At 37.8% G+C, this 20,133-nt stretch overlaps 1 protein-coding gene across 3 annotated transcripts in view; it reads left to right on the top strand.

Annotated features, from left to right (window-relative positions):
* SMARCA1 (SWI/SNF related, matrix associated, actin dependent regulator of chromatin, subfamily a, member 1) overlaps positions 1–20,133 on the top strand; it is an 81,966-nt gene that overhangs the window by 9,392 nt on the left and 52,441 nt on the right. For all 3 annotated transcript variants that reach the window (XM_040999465.1, XM_040999464.1, XM_040999463.1), the window contains exons 6-12: positions 2,317–2,496; positions 5,385–5,540; positions 6,758–6,889; positions 7,870–7,938; positions 14,260–14,369; positions 16,264–16,490; positions 17,623–17,744. In XM_040999465.1, coding sequence (XP_040855399.1) covers positions 2,317–2,496; positions 5,385–5,540; positions 6,758–6,889; positions 7,870–7,938; positions 14,260–14,369; positions 16,264–16,490; positions 17,623–17,744 — 996 coding nt within the window. The remainder of the gene's footprint in view (positions 1–2,316; positions 2,497–5,384; positions 5,541–6,757; positions 6,890–7,869; positions 7,939–14,259; positions 14,370–16,263; positions 16,491–17,622; positions 17,745–20,133) is intronic.

Here is a 20,133-nt window from a genome sequence, read left to right on the forward strand (position 1 = left end):
TTTGGTTCTTAGTGTAACAAGGTAATTGTATAAAGTCTACGGTTTCTTTAAGTACAAGATGAACTTTTCAAGGTTGGAAATTGCAGTTAGGATTTCCTTTGGTGGTACAAAAAACCTTGTAGTTTTATGTTCTTTCTGTTGACCTTCTGCCTTCCAGCAACCTCCGAGTCCAGTTGCATGTTAAACTGGAGCATCTGTGTAACCATTAATGGAATGCTCTTTGCTGTCTCTTCCTATTCTTTACCTCCTATTCTTTCCTTACTGCTTCTTTACTTCTGTTTTACCATTAAATTGTGTTCCATGTTTTCTTTGTAGGCCACCTGAAACATGTTTTCATTGTAGGCTACCTGCCATCCTTTTGGGAATGAGGTGGGGTATATAAGTCAGACAAGGAGTGAATGAACGAATATATGCATGAATAACAATATCTCAATTTGTGAATAATGAAAAAGTGAATAGATGGGATACGTGACAATAAAAAAGGCACTGTTGAGTCTTGATGCAGTGGCATATCAAGAAGGAGAAACAAGGGCATATGAGATAAGAATTTAGCACATGGGGTAATATAGCAGGTCCTAGGCTTGTATTTTAAGCTCAGTTAATAAAATACAAGTTGGGAGGGCAGAGATTTTAGTTCCGTGAAGCCCAGGGGTATTCATTTGTATGACTTGAAAACCATGACTCTTATTCTGAGGCACCAACTAGAATATGTGCCCTCTGGCATCTGGTGCGGTAGTTTCATGGATACTCATTTTGGGTTGAGCATCAGTTAGATATGTGGTAGAGGATCCTTTAAATTGGGGGCTGGGAACCTTTTTTTCTGCCAAGGATCATTTGGATATTTAATAACATCATGTACCATTTTCAACTTAAAAATTAGCCTGCTGTAGATTTATTGAATTTTGAGTCCTGCCTGCTGTTGCTTTGTCAGGCCCAGAGCAGATGATTTCCAGGGCCTTAGATGGCCTGCAGGCCTGATAGTCCCTGTTTTAAATCAAGGTTTTGTAACTTCTTTTATTCGCTAGGGATTCTCCAAAAGTTCATGGAAAATGCATATATTGTGGAAAATCTATACATTGATTTTGAAATTTTTGCTCCAAGACGAGCTTATTTTAAAAAATTCCACTTTTTTTTAGGCACCCTTGCATATGTTCTGGGTTGAGGACTGTGGACAGCTCAGCACTGGGGCGGGTGTGGAGGGGGGGGAAGGAGGAACTTGGCTAACTAGGCAATTGGAAGACAAGGATTATTTACCCACACATCTGTTGGCTGGTGCTTGTCTAAGCATGATGAATCCATGTTGAGTTTATGCTAGTACCAGATATATTTTAATTACTGAAATAAAGATAGACAGTTGAAGGAGTAAAGAAAATTTTGGGAGAAAAATTAAAGTACAATTCTGTTGCATAGACATATCCACAGTTAACATTTTGACATATTTATTTCTTTTTAGTATTTTTCTTTTGATTGTATTTATTTTGCTTTGTTAGAATTATATTCTACATCTACTCTGGTAGTATAATTTATTTATTTATGTATATTTTTCATGTATTTAAAGCACTTTGTAAAAATAATTGTTAATTACTACCTAATGATCCTAGGTAGGTGCTGTAATTTGATTCTGTTCCTTTCTTATTGCTGTTCTTTTGGCTTCCCTGGGGTATAGTACTAATAATGGTGTTATGAGAAGCTTGTAATTCAATTTTTCTATATCACTCAGATTTTTTTACCCATAGGATTCCTAAAAGTGGAATTACTGGGTTAGAGATTATAGACATTCTAAGTTTTTGAAACTCTATAAAAATATTTTAAGATTAGGTTTATAAAAGGAAATGTATATCTTGCTTAGAGATAAAGGCTGCAAGGTTAGACACCATAGCCCCTTGAGATGTATAGTCTGAATGTTCAGTATCTGGATTGTAATAATTTCAGGTACAATAAGAAAAGAAGACCAGTATCTAAACAGGTTGGCAGAGGGAGTATTCCTTTATGGAATGAAAGGACACGTGATGCCTAATTTTGCCAAAAGTAGAAAAAAATTATTTGGATAATTTTGCTGTGTTTGGAATTTTAAAAAGTCTTAAATAGAAAGCTGCTTTATTGAATAACATCTTAAAATTCTTGTTTTCTTTTTGTGCTCAGAGTAAGTACTGAATTTGGAATGCTTTTCTTAAAAAGCCTTTGTGCACTTTTCATTGATAGAAATATAGTCTACTGTTTGAGTATATAACTGACAAATATCTATTACATTGTTGTTAACGAAACTACCTTGTGAAAGAACATTTATGCATTTTTCCCTTTATGATGATAATGCAGGGTCTTGGTAAGACTTTACAAACCATTGCTTTGCTTGGTTACCTGAAACACTACCGAAACCTGCCTGGACCTCACATGGTTTTAGTTCCAAAGTCTACTTTACATAACTGGATGAATGAATTTAAACGATGGGTTCCATCGCTGCGTGTTATTTGTTTCGTTGGCGACAAGGATGCAAGAGTAAGTGCCAATCATGTTTAAAAAGGCAGAAAAGAATAATGTCATTTTTGGAGTTAAGTTACACATGATTGCTGTTAAAGATGTTGAAGTTGATTACTGTCAGTGAATCATAGTTAATTTGTGCCAATTCTGACCCATTTGGCTGTTTTAGATGCTTTGCATGTGCTAATTTAACCCTTAGAACACTCTTATGTGGAATATTCTTATCTTACTAATTTAGCAACAATACATTATTATGTCTCATCTGTGTTTACTTTTAACTTGCTAGCCTTAACATTTTTGAATTGTACTTTCAAATAACTTTATTAAAAAACTTTATTTTATTGACAGTATGCCTTAGCATTCCCTCTATTTCGAAGCTAAAAATGTATACCGATTCATTGCTTAAATTTTTTATTTAACATTTTGGTTTTTGACTTGGTTTATACCTGCTCATTCACATCAAATGGAACCTGCTGTGTATGTGCAAAGAGCCTTGTGTTTTGTGTTTATACATAAACATGTCTTTCAGTTTGCCCTTTGAACAGAAAAATACATGTCTCTGTATCTTCTTAAATTGTATTATAAATCTTGGTTATTTTGGGGGAGTTAATTTTGGACTGTGAAATTTTGCAAATATTCTAAAATGAATAATCAGTTTAGAAAGCTTGTTTTGCCTCCAAAGAACAGTTTTAAGATTTATTCTATTTTTATATATTTAGATAGGTGATCAAAAGATTTTCTCAAAGAAAGGTAGCACAATTAACTACATTACTTCATCCTCATTTTTTTGCTGATATTTGACCTAGAAATAATTTAAATATTGAAATGTTCAGCTCAAATTTAGATTTATGGGGTTGATTTTTTTTCTTATCCCTAATATTTTGCAGTAGCAATTTAGTTACTAAGAATTCTTTCTGTTCACTGTTATTATTTAATGTAATATCACTCCTTATAAAATTTTGCATTTCTAACATGTTTTGATGAGGCTATTTTTTAAGAGTGTAAGCAAGAAAGGAATACCTAGGCTTGTGTTTTCTTTTTCTTTTTTTTTTTTTAAAGAAAGAGGTTGTGGAATGGAGAGATCTGTCATCTGCTGGTTCACTTCCCAAACGTCCATAGCAGCTAGGGTTGGGCCTAGGCTGGAACCAGGCACTCCACCTTGGTCTCCCATATGGGTGGCAGAGGCGCAAGCACTTAGGCCATCTGCAGATGCATTTCCAGTCGTCACATCAGCAGGGAGTATGATTGGAAGTGGAGCAGCCAGGATTCCAACTGATACTGCAGTATGAGATGCTAGTAATAATACAATGCTAGTATTACAGGTGGCAGCTTAAGCTGTTGTATCACAATGCTGAGCTTGCATTTTTATCATGCCTCAGCAAAAATGTAAGCCATAAGTCAGTAGCTTTCATTTATATTATATGGAATCTGAGGGTTTTATGAAGTAAATGAATTATATTCACTCTTAAAACGCCAAGAAATACTTCATAAAACCCTCAGATTCCGTATCTCTGCCCAATTGGGGGGTTGGGATTCTGATGGATTTCTTAGGCTTGAAAATTATTTTTCAAAGCCGGTGCTTTTGAAATTGTCAGTTTCTGTCCATGAATGAGTTAGGAAGCTGGCTTAGTGGGTGATGACAACAACTTTTTTTTTTTAACATTTAAGAGAAGAGAAAATAGCACAGCATTTTCATATTGCAGTAATGTTAAGTAATATTTTGAGAAAGATTTACCTTTTCCTAGGTACAAATACTGAAGCATATGTGTGTGTGCTGGATTGCAACTTGAAATATAATTTTACTATCGGCCATGGCCAATTACATAGCTAATTCATATGTTCAGTGCGGAGAGATTGTTGTTGACATGTATATGCAAGTCCAGATCATTGCTTTTAGACATATTTGAACCTTAGTACCACAGTATATTGACTATTTTCCTGGTCTTCCAGATGTTTTTTCCCTATCAATCACAATTTTGTAGTCTTTTTCTTCTCTTTTCTTTATTACAAACACCAGACATCTATATTTTTACAAGGTCTGTTTTCTATACTTGTTTTAATTTTTATCTGTTCAAAAGCAGAAAGAGAGCAGTTGAGCAAATGAATGTCCTCCTCTAGTGCACAACAGCCAAATGGTCACAATAGCTAGTGCTGGATTAGGCTGAAGTCAGGAGTCTAGCACTTATTCTGAGTCTCTTGTATCAGGGGACCACTTGAGCACCTGAGCCATCACCTGCTGCCTGCCAGGGTGTGCAGCAACAGAAAGCCAGTATAAGAAGAGCCAGGACTTGAACCTTGGCACTCCCATATGGCTGTGGCATGCCAGACAGTGTCGTAATAGCTACACTAAATGCCTGCCTCTAAATAGCCTCCTAGAGCACACAGAACAATCTACTTTGTGAACATCTGTAGCCCCAGAGTAGAAACTTCACAAAACAATGGATTTTCATGACCTTTGTAGTACATAACTCATCCTTGCTGGAAAATGAAGTAAAATAGAAGAGTTCTTAAAAAGTTGGACTCTATCCTGTGTATTGAGTTCTTGTATTTGTTGGAACCATTAGTAATGGTTGGATCTTGGTAAGAAAATAGTGTTCTGAAAGTGTTATTTTGTCCCTGTCCTTTGGGTTATTTAGTGGACTCTGGTAATATGTACTTTTCTAGGGTATTGAATGTACTTTATTTCTGTAAGGAAAACCCTGTTCCATGTCTATTGATGTATATATTAGAGTATTAAAGTGTCTTCTAGATAATTGACTACAAAGGTGTCTTTGTATCTTAGTTTTTTCATCTCAAAAATAGATGAGACAAAAACCCAAAATATATCAGATTCCACCTCTGACACTTTAATTCTGTGATTGTCTTGTAAACTTATTTTAAAAAGAAGAACTGTTCTTTTGCATTAGGCTGCTTTTATTCGCGACGAAATGATGCCAGGAGAGTGGGACGTTTGTGTCACTTCTTATGAGATGGTTATTAAAGAGAAATCTGTGTTCAAAAAGTTTCATTGGCGCTACCTAGTCATTGATGAAGCTCACCGAATAAAAAATGAAAAATCCAAGGTAAGTTCTCAATATCTTTGTTAACGTTTTCATCTAATTCTCAGATCTGTCCTCTCACTTTTGTGTATTAAAAAAATACAAAAGTGATGGAAGATTTTTATTTTATTCATTGAATATAGAATGTGAATGAAAATCAGTTTTTCAAATGATTTTAAAGTCTTGAATTGTTGAATACAGAGTAAATAAGATTTGATCAATTTTTAATGTACAGAAAATTAGGTGTTCATTGGCTATGCCATTTGTGGTAGTCTGTTATACTGTGGTGTTTTATTGTTGAGAGTACATAGTGTGTGGATGTGATTTGCATTGGCTTATTTTTTTTTTAATTGAGGTGTTATATATACTCTTATACATTAGAAAAAGAATTTCCTGGAGTTGTCTGACTTGTGTGAATTACAGTGTGTTATTAGCATTGAAAATACTCAGTGTGTTTTGGCATTCAACTATATCAGCAGTAGGAAAAGCTTCACGTATTATGATGAACATCTCTGGGCTAGTTTGTGAGAAACAGGGACAGAACTTCTGCAAAAGCACCAGGTGGATCACACTAATTCCTAATTGGAATAATTACCTGATAAGACGATGCATATTTAAGAATAATTATTTAAGTGCGTTATAAAAATGTTCACTGTTGTTAGGACTGCTCCTATGTTGTATGTTTTACTGTGAAGTTAATAGAAAGTACCACTCAATTCTGGTGCTTAAAGATTTGGGTTAGGCTAAGTTAGCTCTTTGCTAGGTTTGTAGATGAACATGGTCGGCAGGGAGAAGGAGATTTTGCTGTAGAGAGTAGCTAGCCAGGTTTCCATGGAGAAGATCTGACAGTTTTCTGTGAATCCAAAATGAAGAAAATACTTTTTCTGAAGAGGAGGAGGAGTCTGATGTATAAATATGGTCTGCACTGTTTCAGATGTAGAAATGCCTGGAGTATTTTGTTTAGTTGTGCTTCACTGTAGCAGTGTAACTTGAACTAGGATATTTTTCTATAGAGCATCATTGTCAAGTTTTATTGTACCAAATGGACTTCAAAAAAATGTTTGTGGAAAATGAAATTAAGTAAGTTTGTTTTGGTGCAAAAAATACTGAAATCTATGCATAGTTTTTTCATTATGTGCATTTTGTGAGCTTTTTGGTGGACCCTCATATTTAAAAAAAAATGTGTTGGAATGCTGAGCTTTCTACTAAACCAATGCTTACAAAAGTATTATTGTTTCTAGCTTTCAGAGATAGTTCGTGAATTCAAGTCAACCAACCGTTTGCTCCTAACTGGAACACCTTTGCAGAATAACCTGCATGAACTCTGGGCATTACTCAACTTCCTATTGCCAGATGTCTTTAATTCTGCAGATGTAAGTTTAAGGTTTATGACACGGATCGTTTTCCTATGTTCATAGACATTTGTTTTTCAAAGCATAGATTGGAGATCAAAAGTTCTACTTACATTTCATGTATGAATTTTGATCTCCGTGTTTCAGTTTTCTCAGGATATAGTTCTTAAGTGCAAAATTTTAAAATGGCCATATTTAGAAATTAGTGTGTTTTTCTTTTTTGAAATCAACCTGCCTTTTAAACTCTTCCTTTGTCCTATTGCAATCGTAGCTTATGATGTTAGATAATCTGAATTCAGAATAGTGTCTTCAACATTCTCTTTTCATTAAATTTCAGTAGCTTGACATATGTTCCTATATATTAGTGTGGTAGGTGGAGAATTTAAAATAATCTTAATTCTAGGTTTTAGCATTTGGTAAGTGTTAAAGAGCCTATAAGTATTTGAACTGAGAAACACCATGTTTTGTGAGTGTGTAATTTCTTTTTTTTAAATCATGAGCACAAATTTATACTAGGTTAGAAAACTACTGAATGATTTAAGGACTTTTGGGACTTGTTTTTCCCCATATTAATCAATAATAAAAAAGTACGTAGTTTAGCAATTCATTGACTTGTAAACCTTTATCTTGCTTTTGCTTGTTTTATTTGATATCACCAACATTTTCACTAACATGAGATGTCCTTGATTTTATATTCTTCCTTTGACAGTTGTTAATAAGATACAATCTTAATGGTGATATGAGAAAGCCTAATAAATGTCTTCTAGGGTAAAAAATTGCTGATGGGTTTCCTGTAATATGAGTTCTAATTTCATTGACTTTTCAAGTGTTTTCTCTCTTTTTAGAACTAAATAATATATTGCCTGTGACAATGGATGAAGTTTTGAAAGTACTATTAAAATGGGTTATGTCTATATGGGTCACACATGCATTTATGGAATATAGAGTGTATTTTTTTTAAATGGCTGTGCTTTTATGACAGAATTTCTACTTCTCCACAGGACTTTGATTCTTGGTTTGATACCAAAAATTGTCTTGGTGATCAAAAACTTGTGGAAAGACTTCATTCAGTAAGTAGCTGCAGACAAGCACATTGGGTCATTAAATGTGTAAATGAGTTTGAAAACAAACTGCCATAGAATCTGTTGGAACTTGTGGGTTTGCCTCTTAACTTCGTCTCACTGCTTCCAAGTCTCAGCTTTCTGACAGCCTCTTTGGTTAACAAAGTCCGCTGTGTCCTCAGCCTCTCTGAGCAATGGCTTTCTTGAGTTGGCTCTCCCCGAAGAGGCTGTGGGTCTCTCCAGCTGCTGGAACTTCGTTCAGTGGTACTCAAAATGACGTCAGGGTTCCCTTAGTTCCCCAGTGTCATTTCTTGAGTTACTGCTTCCGGACTAGCATATGTAAAACTCTTTCGTTGAGGTGTATGCTCTCTTGGTGTTCCACCCTCCGTCCATTTATCATCTGTTCATCACCAGATGACTTCCTCACGTTCATTGAACACCAGTTTGCCATGATTTGATAGCAAGCTTCTTCCATGTTGCTAGCTTTTTCACTCGTGTTATTGTTTCTGTACAGTACGGAGATCTCCAGTCACTTGGACCTCTGCTTTTGTCCCCATTTATCAGCCCACTTCTATTGTGGCGTTTCTATATTTGGCAGCGAGTCTCTTTTCTGGCACTGAAAGCACTCTTTTGCCAGTTTTCCCAGGTTCTCTTGCTCTCTTGTCCATTTGCCATACCTTCTCTGAAAGCCCTAAACTGGAGTGATGTAACATTTCTGTCCTTTGTGTGTAAATTCTGCTTCTACTGCTGTTTACTGGACTGACCCTCTTGGTGCTGTGGCTGCTCAATCCTGATGATTTTACAGCTGTATGAGTTGGAACCACTGTGATCTCATATTCTCTAACATAGCTTTGGTTTTGATGATTCTGGTAATCTCAAGAAATGTGAACTTCTACAGTCTACTTTTGCATTTTCTGTAACAGCTATTCTAGACTTTTCTCAATTTGCCCAAGATTTCTTTGTTTTTATTTTATTTTTTATTTTATGACCAAGTTTAATAGGCAGTGGGGTTTCACCTCCCCCTTTCCCTTCCCCTCTAGATTTCTATTCCATTTATTCCTTGCCCTCCTCATCTCTGCAGGTGGCATCATGCTATTTTCCAAGACAGTAGAGATCATTAGGTAGGAGTTACTTGAAGAATATTTATCTTCCAAGGACACCTGCATCTGTGCTACCTTCTGTCTGGACCTCATTTCCTACACACCTGCCCCCATTATCTATGCTTTTTAAAAAACGTTTTATTTATTTTTATTGGAAAGTCAGATATACAGAGAGAAGGAGAGACAGAGAAGAAGATCTTCCGTCTGCTGATTCACTCCCCAAGTGGCTGCAATGGCCAGAGCTCAGCCAATTCCATGCCAGTCTCCAGCATCCTCTTCCTGGTCTCCCACATGGGTGGGTGCAGGGTCTCAAGGCTTTGACCTGTCCTTAACTGCTTTGCCAGGCTACAGGCAGGGAGCTGGATGGGAAGTGGGGCCGCCAGGATTAGAACCTGTGCCCATATGGGATCCCGGCGCATGCAAGGTGAGGATTTAGCCACTAGGCTACCGTGCCAGGCCTATTCTATGCTTTTAATTAACTTAATTTTCACTCTCCTTATCCTCAATATATATAAACATAGTCAGGTATTTCCCTAATTATCTCCAAATCCAAGCCTGTATCCACCTATCCTCATGCATATGTGAGGGAACTTAAAAATTTTATGTGAAAATGGAGTTTAGGGCTCAGTGTGGTAGCCTACTGGGGTCCTTGCTTTGCATGCACCAGGATCCCATGTGGATACCAGTTCTAATGCTGGCAGCCTCACTTCCCATCCAGCTCTCTACTTATGGCCCAGGAAAACAGTGGAGGACAGCGCCTTGGAACCTGCACCCGCATAGGAGACCCAGAAGAGGCTCCGGGCTCCTGCTTCAGATCTGCTCAGTTCCAGCCATTGCGGCCACTTGGGCCGCAATCAGACGGACTCATCAGACGGAAGATATTCTTCTCTGTATATTTGCTTTTCCAATAAAAATAAATCTTTAAAAATGGAGTTTAGAAACTTACTCTGGTATATATATATATATATTTTTGGAAATCCACACATACTGTCTTCATAAGATGTTTTTGTCCCATTCTAAAAAATTCTATCTTCCATGAACTTTTTGAAGTACCCTGTACAAAACATGGCTTACTCAGCATGTGTCCCTGTCTGTGAGTCTGGCATCTATCTTCTTTATTGTTGTTGTTTTGTTTTTACAGATTTATCTGTTTACCTGAAAACTATAATCACAGACAGAGATTTTCCATCTGCTGATTCAATTCCTGGACCCTTGCTGTGGCTAGAGTTGGGCTGGTCTGAAACTGAAAGCTAGAATTTCTTTCAGGTGTCCCACATAGATGCAAGGTGTCTGAGGACTTGAGCCATTCTCTGCTGCTTTCCCAGTATATTGGCAGGGAGCTGGATCAAAAGTGGTGTAACCGGGACTTGAACTGGCACCCACAGGGGATACTGGTGCCACATGTGGAGGATTAGCCTGTATGCTATCACTCTGGTCCTGAGTCTGTTTTCTTCTTTTGAGAACTAAATTTCTTGAAGTAATAGTTTCTCTATCTCTACTTCGTAGTCTCTCATTCATTCCTTTTTAAAACATACAGCTGCTATGTTTGCTATATTCATTTAATAATTGTTTTATCTATATCTCTTATAGCTTTTTAATTTTCAAACCCAAGAGTCAATTGGCTGTTACTATTATAGAACTCCTCAGGGTCTCCCACACAGGTGCAGGATCCCAAGGCTTTGGGCCACCCTTGACTGCTTTCCCAGGCCACCAGCAGAGACCTGGATGGGAAGCTGGAACACTGGAATTAGAAGTGATACCCATATGGGATCTTGGCATGTGCAAGGCGAGGACTTTAGCCTCTAGGCTACCACGCCGGGCCATTTGTATTATTTTTATAGTAAAAGTTTGCTTTGCCTATGTAATTAAAATGAGATTTTTTATGTTAGTCCTTCTTATTGTGATAAAAACATATAACAGTGTATTTGCCTTAATCATTTAAGAGTATAGTTAAGTGTTTAGCATATTCACATTATTCTAAAGCAGATCACTTGAACTTTTCATCTTGGAAGACTGAAATGATACTAGTTAAGTACAAATTGCTGTGCCTACCACACACACCCCTTAGCTACTATTTTTCTACTCTTTTTTTTTTATGATTTTAACTGTTTGATGTTCCATATGAGTAAAATTATTTCATATATTTTTCTTGGTGACTGGTTTATTTTGATTGGCATATTTCCTTGAGATTCATGAATATTATAGCAGGTGACAAGATTTTATTCTTTTTAAAGACTGTACAAGAGTTCATTGTGTCTGCCAAAGTATTGTCATTGAAGTATTGGTGAATACGGATTCCAGTTGTTGTCTGTGCTACTTAAAGCTGCAGTGAACATGAAAGTGGAAGTGTTGAGATGCTGCTTTGTATTTTTTTGGATATATATCCAGGTGGGATTGCTAACTCACAGCGATTCTATTTTAATTTTGGGGGAAGCCACATACTAGTTTTCACAGTGGCTGTATCATTTTGCATTCCCAACCACAGTGAACACAGGTTCCAATTTCTTTGTGTCCTTGCCAAACTTATATTTGGTTCTTTTAATAGGGACTGTATTAATTGGTATCAAGTCATATCTCATTATGGCTTCAATTTCTTTTCTGTTAGGGATGTTGAGCATTTTTTATATGCTTGTTGGACATTTGTAAATCTTTTGAGAACTGTCCATTAATTTTCCCATTTTATTTTTTTAAAGACATATATTTTTTTAATTTGAAAGGTAGAACTATGGAGAGCAAGAATAGGAGAAAACAACTACTGGCTCACTCCCCAAATGGTCACAAGATCTGAAGCAGGCCAGGCGGAAGCCAGGAGCTCAGAGCTCCATCTGAATCTCCCATGTGGGAGTAGGGGTCGAAGCAGTTGGGCCACTTCCTTTCTTGCCTTCTCAGCCACAGTATGGGAAGGCTGGATCAGAAGCAGAGCAGCTAGGACTTAAATGACATTCTGATTTGGAATGTTAAGTGCTTCAGGACGAAGCGCAATCCTCTGACACAATGCCATCCCATATTTTGCTCGTTTTAAAATCAGGTTCTTGGGCCCGGCACGGTGGCGCAGTGGTTAAGGTCCTCGCCTTGCACGCCCAGGATCCCATATGGGCTCCGGTTCTAATCCCGGCAGCCCCGCTTCCCTTCCAGCTCCCTGCCAGTGGCCCGGGAAAGCAGTGGAGGTCGGCCCAAATCTTTGGGACCCTGCACCCGCGTGGGAGACCCGGAAGAGGCTCCTGGCTTCGGATCAGCATAGCATTGGCCGTTGTGCTCACTTGGGGAGTGAATCATCAGACGGAAGATCTTCCTCTCTGTCTGTCCTCCTCTCTGTATATCCACCTTTCCAATAAGAAATAAAAAAAGTAAATAAATCTTTAAAAAATTAGGTTCTTTTTTGGTCTGTTTTTTGCTTTTTTTGTTTTGTTTTTTTTTTTGCTACAATTTGAAGAAATTTCTTATATATTGTTTTTAGGAATTTATTCTTTCTAGGTTATCCAATTTGTTGGGCTGTAATTCTTCTCTTGTTCACTTTTTTAAAAAAGATTTATTTATTTTTATTGCAATGGTAGATTTTACAGGGACAAGGAGAGAAAGAAAGATCTTCCATCTGCTGATTCACTTCCTAAATGGCCTCAGTAGCCAGTGCTGAGCAGATCCAATCCGAAGCCAGGAGTTTGGAGCCTCCTCCAGGTCTCCCATGTGGGTGCTGAGTCCCAAGGCTTTGGGTCATCCTCTACTGCTTTCCCAGCCACAGGCAGGGAGCTGGATGGAAAGTGGAGCAGCCTGGACATGAACTGGCACCTGTATGGGATCCAGTACTTGAAGGTAGAGGATTAGTCAATTGAGCCATCACACCAGGTCCTCCTATTCACTTTTGAGCCCATTGACCACTGGCTTCTCTTCATTGTGTACACCTGAAAGTTACATCATATGATGTTTAGTGACTTTCTAGTTGCTGAATTCAAGATATATTCCCCTCAGTTTCTTGGCCTCTCCCTACTATTTCACTCTCTGTTTCTTGGCCTTACTTCTGGAAGCTCTTTTTGATGTTTGGTTTGCAATATACTGATTTTCTCTTTCCTCTTTGGCTGCTCTTCTTAGACCTCTATATGGGCTTTGCTTTGTTCCTTAAATTTAACATTTTGGGGATGGGTATTTGGCACAGTGTTTCCAAGGCAGTTGCACTTTTAAGATTCTCTCTCCTAAACAAGTTTGTGAGGCACAAATCAAGTCTTTTTGTACTGTTCTGTTTTCCTTGATTTCATAGATTGCTAATAATAATAGGTATAGTTTACTAAATGTGGTAAGCTCTGTGCCTGCACTGCCATAAATCTTTGTGACAGCCCTAGAAATAGTATCATTATCCCCATTTAAAAACACTCGGCGTATATACATACCGTAAATATTTTTTCAATGAGTAAATGAAGAAATGGGCTTGGAAAAAAAAATAAGCAACATGCATAAGTTCAAGAGGTAATCAGAATCTGCCAGATCTGCATTTGAGTTCGGCTTCCACTGCTTACCAGCGAAGTGACTTCGGTGAGTTTACTGCTCAGATTGAAATAGTCACATCTCAAAGATGTACTGTAGTTACTTGCTGTAATTCAGTACTTATTTTAGTGAAGTTCGTAATTCAGTGTTTGGAAAATTGTAGAGAGGCACTCTGTAAGCGATAGCACTGTTGTTAGGATAGACTCTGTCTTTCAGGTATATGTTGATTATTTTGTATTTTATGTTTTATCCTGATTCATCTGTATCTTCATTAATGGTGAGCCATTTTCTTTTTGTTCATATGTTTAACTATTTTGAGATGACCTGTAATTTTATTTCATTTTTAGTCTTTTATTAGTGCTCTGAATTCAGATTACCTCTCCTGTTTTAAAGTCAAAAGATTATTTATGAAGAGAGAGAGAGAGAGAAAGAGAAACCTTCTAACCACCAGCTCACCCCCCAAATGTCTTTCTAGAACCCAGTCTGGGTCTCTTATGTGAATAATAAAGTCCCAAGTACTTGTGCTGTATTCTCCTTTAGTAGGTATGCTGGACTAGAAATGGAATAGCTGGGGCTTGAACTAGCGCTCTAATGTGGGATTCCAGTGTCAGAATCAGCAGCTTAACCTGTTGAACCACAGTGCTGGTCCCTACAGCTATGAAGTAAATTTCACATTCGAGTGGTGTTAAGTGAAATACATGCTTTGCAGTGTTAAATGCTTTATAATTCTTAAATAAAAACTATCACTTTTTAGGTTTTAAAACCATTTTTGTTGCGTCGTATAAAAACTGATGTAGAGAAGAGTTTGCCTCCAAAAAAGGAAATAAAAATTTACTTGGGATTGAGTAAGATGCAGCGAGAATGGTGAGCTATTTTATTTCCATTAAAACTTTTTTTTGTGTTAAGAATTTACTAAATGATAGTTTTGTAGTTCCTTACATATGGTTTCAGTTCAAACATTACATTTTATATTTAAATGTGACAAATAGTTGAAATGTTTTAAAACAATTAAAAGATATTTTGCCTAACTTTTGGGAAAGAACAGGTTTTAGAGTCCGTCGATTAGTGTTTGAATCCTATGTGTTACCCCTTTTTATTTTAAAGATTTTATTTGAAAGACAGAGTTGCGGAGAGTTCTCTACCATCCGCTGGTCCACTTCCCCAAATGGCTGTAAGAGCCAGGGCTGGGTCAGGAGCCTAGAACGCTATTCAGGTCTCTCATGTTTGTGGCAAAAGCCCAGGTAATTGGACCATCTTTTACAGGAGCATTTGCAGGAAAAAGAGCTGAATTGAAAATGGTACAGCTGGATAGAACCATTGTTCATATGGGAGTGGGATGCCAGTAACGCACTGCAGTACGCACATATATATATTTTTTACATGATTTACTTTTTACTCAGAAAGTCAGAGTTATAGGGAGGAAGGGAGGGACGGGGAGAGGCAGAGAGAGAGAATGAATCTTCCATCCATTGGTTCACTCTCCCACCTGTCCACAAAGCCAGATCTGAGCTGGTCTGAAGCTGGGAGCCAGGGGCTTTTTCTAGATCTCCCAACTGGGTGCAGGGGCCCAAGGATCTAAGCCATCCTTCAGTGCTTTCCAGCATCATCAGGGAGCTGGATCAGAAGTAGAGCATCTAGGACTCAAACTGGTGCTCAGATGGGATGCTGATGCAGATGGAGGATTAGCCTGTTATGCCTTGGTACCACCCCACCCCCACTCTTACTGTGTATATTGCCTCTCAATAGCTATTTAGTGTGGGCAAATTATATCACCTTTTTTTTTTTCTAAAAATATGTGTGATAATACTTAGTTTAAGAGGCAGATTTTAGGATTTAAAGAGCAAAATGTCACTGGCAAACTTGTTATTCTTGGTTTTTGTCATCAGTGAAAATAATAATAATTATCATGATGGTGATAAAAACAGTGTGATTATGGATGTTAACAAAATACAGATGCTGGAGTGGTCTGATAAACAGAAGCAGAACTGGAAATTGATAAGGGAATCACTAAGTGATAGTGATAAAACGGTTATTGATATAATAATGGTACTAGAAGATGGAAAATGTTGCTTATATAAGTAAAATTAAATCATATATAAAACATGTAATGATTTATCTAGCCTACAAGCTGGCATAATGTAGTAGAGCATCAGAAGTAAGACCAACTCCTTGCCTTGCCTTATTGCTGTGGCTGTATGTTATTCACCTTCTTTTAGCTTTGTGAATTTCTGTTCATGATATGGGTATGATACTGATACATACTCGAGTTGCGATGATTTAGTGGAATGATTCAGGTAAGTCCTGTACAAATTGACTATTAAATTCTGTTTTTCGTCAGATGAATGCACAGGTCTCTTTTTGTCTGGGTAAAGGTCTAGAAAAAGGTGAAAACAGTTACAAGATCATGAAAAAAGATTATCTGTAACGATAGGTTTATATAAACTTGAGACTGCTTTTAGCTCAAAAGTGGATGTCAATGTTTAGCAAATATTGTAGTTCTAAAATAATGATCAGATGCATGCAATTCTCTGAATAGTTATCAGCTGATGAGCGTTTCTCATCAGTGGAGCAGGAGAAAACATTTTTGTAAGCAACATAGAAGTTAAATGTGAAAACTTTATTTGTTTCTTGGTTTTGCTGCTCAGTTTTGGTCTTCAGTCAAGTTTTCAAATGGGAATCTAATCTGACCATCAGGGATAATTTCTTCATGGCATTCGTCTTTCTAATAATTGGTGGCTAATTTTATTTCAAATTTTAGGTATACGAAAATCCTGATGAAAGATATTGATGTTTTAAACTCTGCTGGCAAGATGGACAAGATGCGACTCTTAAACATTCTCATGCAGCTTCGCAAGTGTTGTAATCATCCGTACCTGTTTGATGGAGCTGAGCCTGGTCCGCCTTATACCACTGATGAGCATATTGTCAGCAACAGTGGGAAAATGCTAGTTCTAGATAAGCTTTTGGCCAAACTCAAAGAACAGGGTGAGTAAGAAGTGTTTACTTTAGCAAGGAACAAATTCGTATGAATGTATTATGAGTATACCTTTTCCACATTCATTCATTCACTCATTCAGCAGACATTGTTGCATATTTGTTACGTGCCAGGAATTGTCCTATGAGTTGGGTACACAAAAGTAAGATATTAGTCTTAGCCTTGGACAAGCTGACAGCGCAGGGAGGAGGAATGGTTGTGATAAATGCTGTGATGGGTTGAGAAACAGGGAGTTGGGAAAGTCTTCACAGAGATAACAGTTGGAGTGAATGCTGAAAAGTGGAGTGAACCATGGTAATAGCAGAGGGAGGGTTCTCCAGGTCAGTGAAATGAATATATGAAAGAAGGCAATGGGTGGAGGTGGGGTATATGGTGTATGGGGGTAAAGGAGGGTAAAGTGGCAGTTGATGAATCTGAGGAGCTGCATGGATCCAATTACAAAAGGTCATTGAAACCAGGTTTTAAGGCACATGAAAGTTTGCTGAAGGCAGAAGAAGGACCTGAGAAGATTTGCTGTGGATAGTGCTGTTACGGGAGTTAACGTGGTAGGAGGAGAGTCTTGGAGGCAATATGAGGGATCAGCTGAGGCCAAGAGACCAGAAATGAACAGAAGACTAGTTGGGAGACTAGTGGCTCAGACTCAGCGATCCAATGGGAGGCCATGTGGAGCCATCATTCCCCCTTAGGACAAAGTAAAGGCACAGTTTTTTCTTATATCATGTCAATATGTATAGAGGATGTTGAAGAACAATGTGTAGCTTGCAAATGCAAAATTATATAGCGCATCCCTTGAAAGGGTGTGTGTGCGTTTGGTGGACGGCTCTTGTATTATAGGAGAGTATTTCAAAAGCTACATGTGCAATGGAATTAAAAGGCAAGTTTATTTTGGTGTAAAATGTTGAAATCCAGCCTTTTGAAAAGTTCACAAAATGTATATTGTGAAAATGCTACATGGAGCACACTAAATTTTATATCAAAATAAGCTTTAAACTCCATTTTCCATGAACTTTTTGAAGTAGCTTCACATGTGTATATTGTGTATGATGTTAAGTATTATTTTCCTAACTTCAAGTTAGTTTTGCACAAGTTGTATAATTTGCCTTTCCTTGTGAAATGTTTTAGGTTCAAGGGTTCTCATTTTCAGCCAGATGACTCGCTTGCTGGACATTTTGGAGGATTATTGTATGTGGCGTGGATATGAGTATTGTCGGCTGGATGGACAAACCCCACATGAAGAAAGAGAGGTGAGGAAGAGAGAATAAAACACCACTTCCAAAATCAGAGTTCAGTGAAGCAATGTTTTTCATCATTAGGTCATTTCGAACTTTTGCTTTTTCTTGAGCTAGGTGCATAGACTTTCTCACTGCCATCTCTTTCTGGAATCTTCAGTTTAGTTTCCATTCTGCTGATTCTTTACAAATCATCTTTCCAAGGTCTCCTTATCTAGGAGGAGAGTCTTGGAGGCAATACGAGGGATCAGCTGGACACTACTCCATCCTTCTCTCCTCTAGCCACTGCTATCTCTGAGCTCTTTGATTATCATTGCTCAGCTTATTCTCTGACTTACGATTTGATGCAATTTTCTTTTCTTGATTTGCCTCCTGCAGTAGACCCTTGCCATTTGTGGAGTTTAATGGAGGAGATTTGGCCTATTAATGAGCAACACAAAGACTCATACATGTAGTCATCTCTAAAGGAAGTAATCTTGATCTCATGGAGCTTTTGTACAAGTTAGATGGCAGCAGTAAAATACAGATGCTTATCATGAATTTTGGATCTTGGGACACGCAAAGGTTGTTGTGCATGAATGAGTCCGTGAGCTTACCTAGCACCCATTAGGTTTCTTGAATTTGAAAACTCTTTGAGATCTTTAGACTATCCCTCACCAATGTCATGGGTCTAATGCTTTTCAAGCGCTTTTTGGAGAAGGCTTTGATAATTTATCTTCTATATTCTGTTATCTTTCGGGGCTCTTTCTTGGGCTTCTGTTTCAAGCCTATGCTCAAGTTCTGGGCAAAGATCATGATTTTATGGTATATTGAAAAATGCACTGAATTTGGTTAAAGAAGCCCTGTGAATTTTAGCACCTGCTTTGCTGCTTTGTAGTGTATGCAAGCCATTTAATTCTCTGAGCCCCAGTATTTTCACTTGTATTATAAGTACACCATTAACACATGAGTTTCTTTTTTTTTTCTGATAGTGTTAGGTGGATCAGTGAATATGAATGCAGCCTTAAATTAGTAATGCAGTATATGAGTGCATGTCCAAAAGTTTGTGGAAATGGAATTAAAAAAATATTTTGGTGCAATTTTTGAAACTGAGTACATGCAAGAACTTCAAAAACTTCATGGCAAGTGCATATTATGAAAAGCTACAGGCCTAAATAAACTTAGCTTTTAATTTCATTTTCTATAAACTTTTGGAAGTGCCTGCGTATGCCACGTGTCATGACATTGCACACAGGTCTTTTACAGGCATGTGGTTTATAGTCCTTTCTCCAGGTACTCAGCCTGAATCCCTTCCTGTTGGTAAATGCAATGGGCCCTGTCCCGCAGGTGCTTCCTCTGGAGGCCTGCTGTAGCACAGAGTGGTGTTTACAGCAAGCACACAGGCCCTTTTCCTATTAAGGCGTTTAGGCCGGCTGCTAGAGGGAGGCAGATGTGGTAACATTCACACACATGAGGACGGTTCAGTGCTTGCACTGTTCCATGCAATATAGATTTTTACTCTTTGGGAGTAATTTTTACTCATCTGGGAGATGGTGGCTTGAAGCTTTACTGAGCTTTTGCTGACCTGTTGATAAGAACTGATTTTACTATGTTAAGCATACGTCCTATAGTGCCATTGTAGATGACTGTTCTTCATAGAATGAAGAGGAGACCAAGGCAGTACAGTAGGTGCTTTGTGATGTCAAGTAGCCAAGTGTCGTTTCTGACTGTTTGCTCTGTTCATGATGTATCTATGTTCAAATTCTTCAGGTTTTTAAAAATTTCAAATAATGAAAAAAATTCAAATAGTGTTTTGTTCTCAGAAACTTTCAATTATGTATGGTAATTTAAAATTTGGCAAAGTCAGAGCTGTTCATATATTTTTTTTTCTTGGAGATGCCCTGCATTCCTTCTGTGTTGTCCATGCCATCATTTCATCCATTATTTCCAGTAAGAAGTGGCAGACCATATTTGGTTTCTTACTCTGTGTGCCAGCTGTGAATAAATAATTCTTTCTTAATAGCTCTGATTTGTCCTTTCCCCATAACTGCAGCTGAATTCAGCTAGCTGAGCCTCTGGTCATCCTCTGATTTAATTGGCCTCCTCACTTTTATAGGGAAAGGAACTAACATTTCACAAACAACTACTATGAGCTAGGCAACTTAAAGTTCCAATTGAATTCTCCCAGCAGCCTGGTAAAGTATTGGTATAATTTTCTCCATTTGAAACTGTGTCTCAGAGAGGTTAAATGCTTGCCGAGAATCACAGATGTAATAAATGGTAGAGTCGTGATTCACGCTCAAGTTTTTGCTATTTCCTCTACAGCAAGGTGCCTCTCACTACACCCAGCTGCTTTCTCTACTGCCCCTTCACGTGCTCTGCTGACTGCGGCAATGGGAGTCACTTTCTCCGCCTGCAACTTTGA

The sequence above is a fragment of the Ochotona curzoniae genome, unplaced genomic scaffold (assembly GCF_017591425.1).
Source record: "Ochotona curzoniae isolate NIBS_2020 unplaced genomic scaffold, NIBS_Ocur_1.0 scaffold_1852, whole genome shotgun sequence".
Taxonomy (NCBI): domain Eukaryota; kingdom Metazoa; phylum Chordata; class Mammalia; order Lagomorpha; family Ochotonidae; genus Ochotona; species Ochotona curzoniae.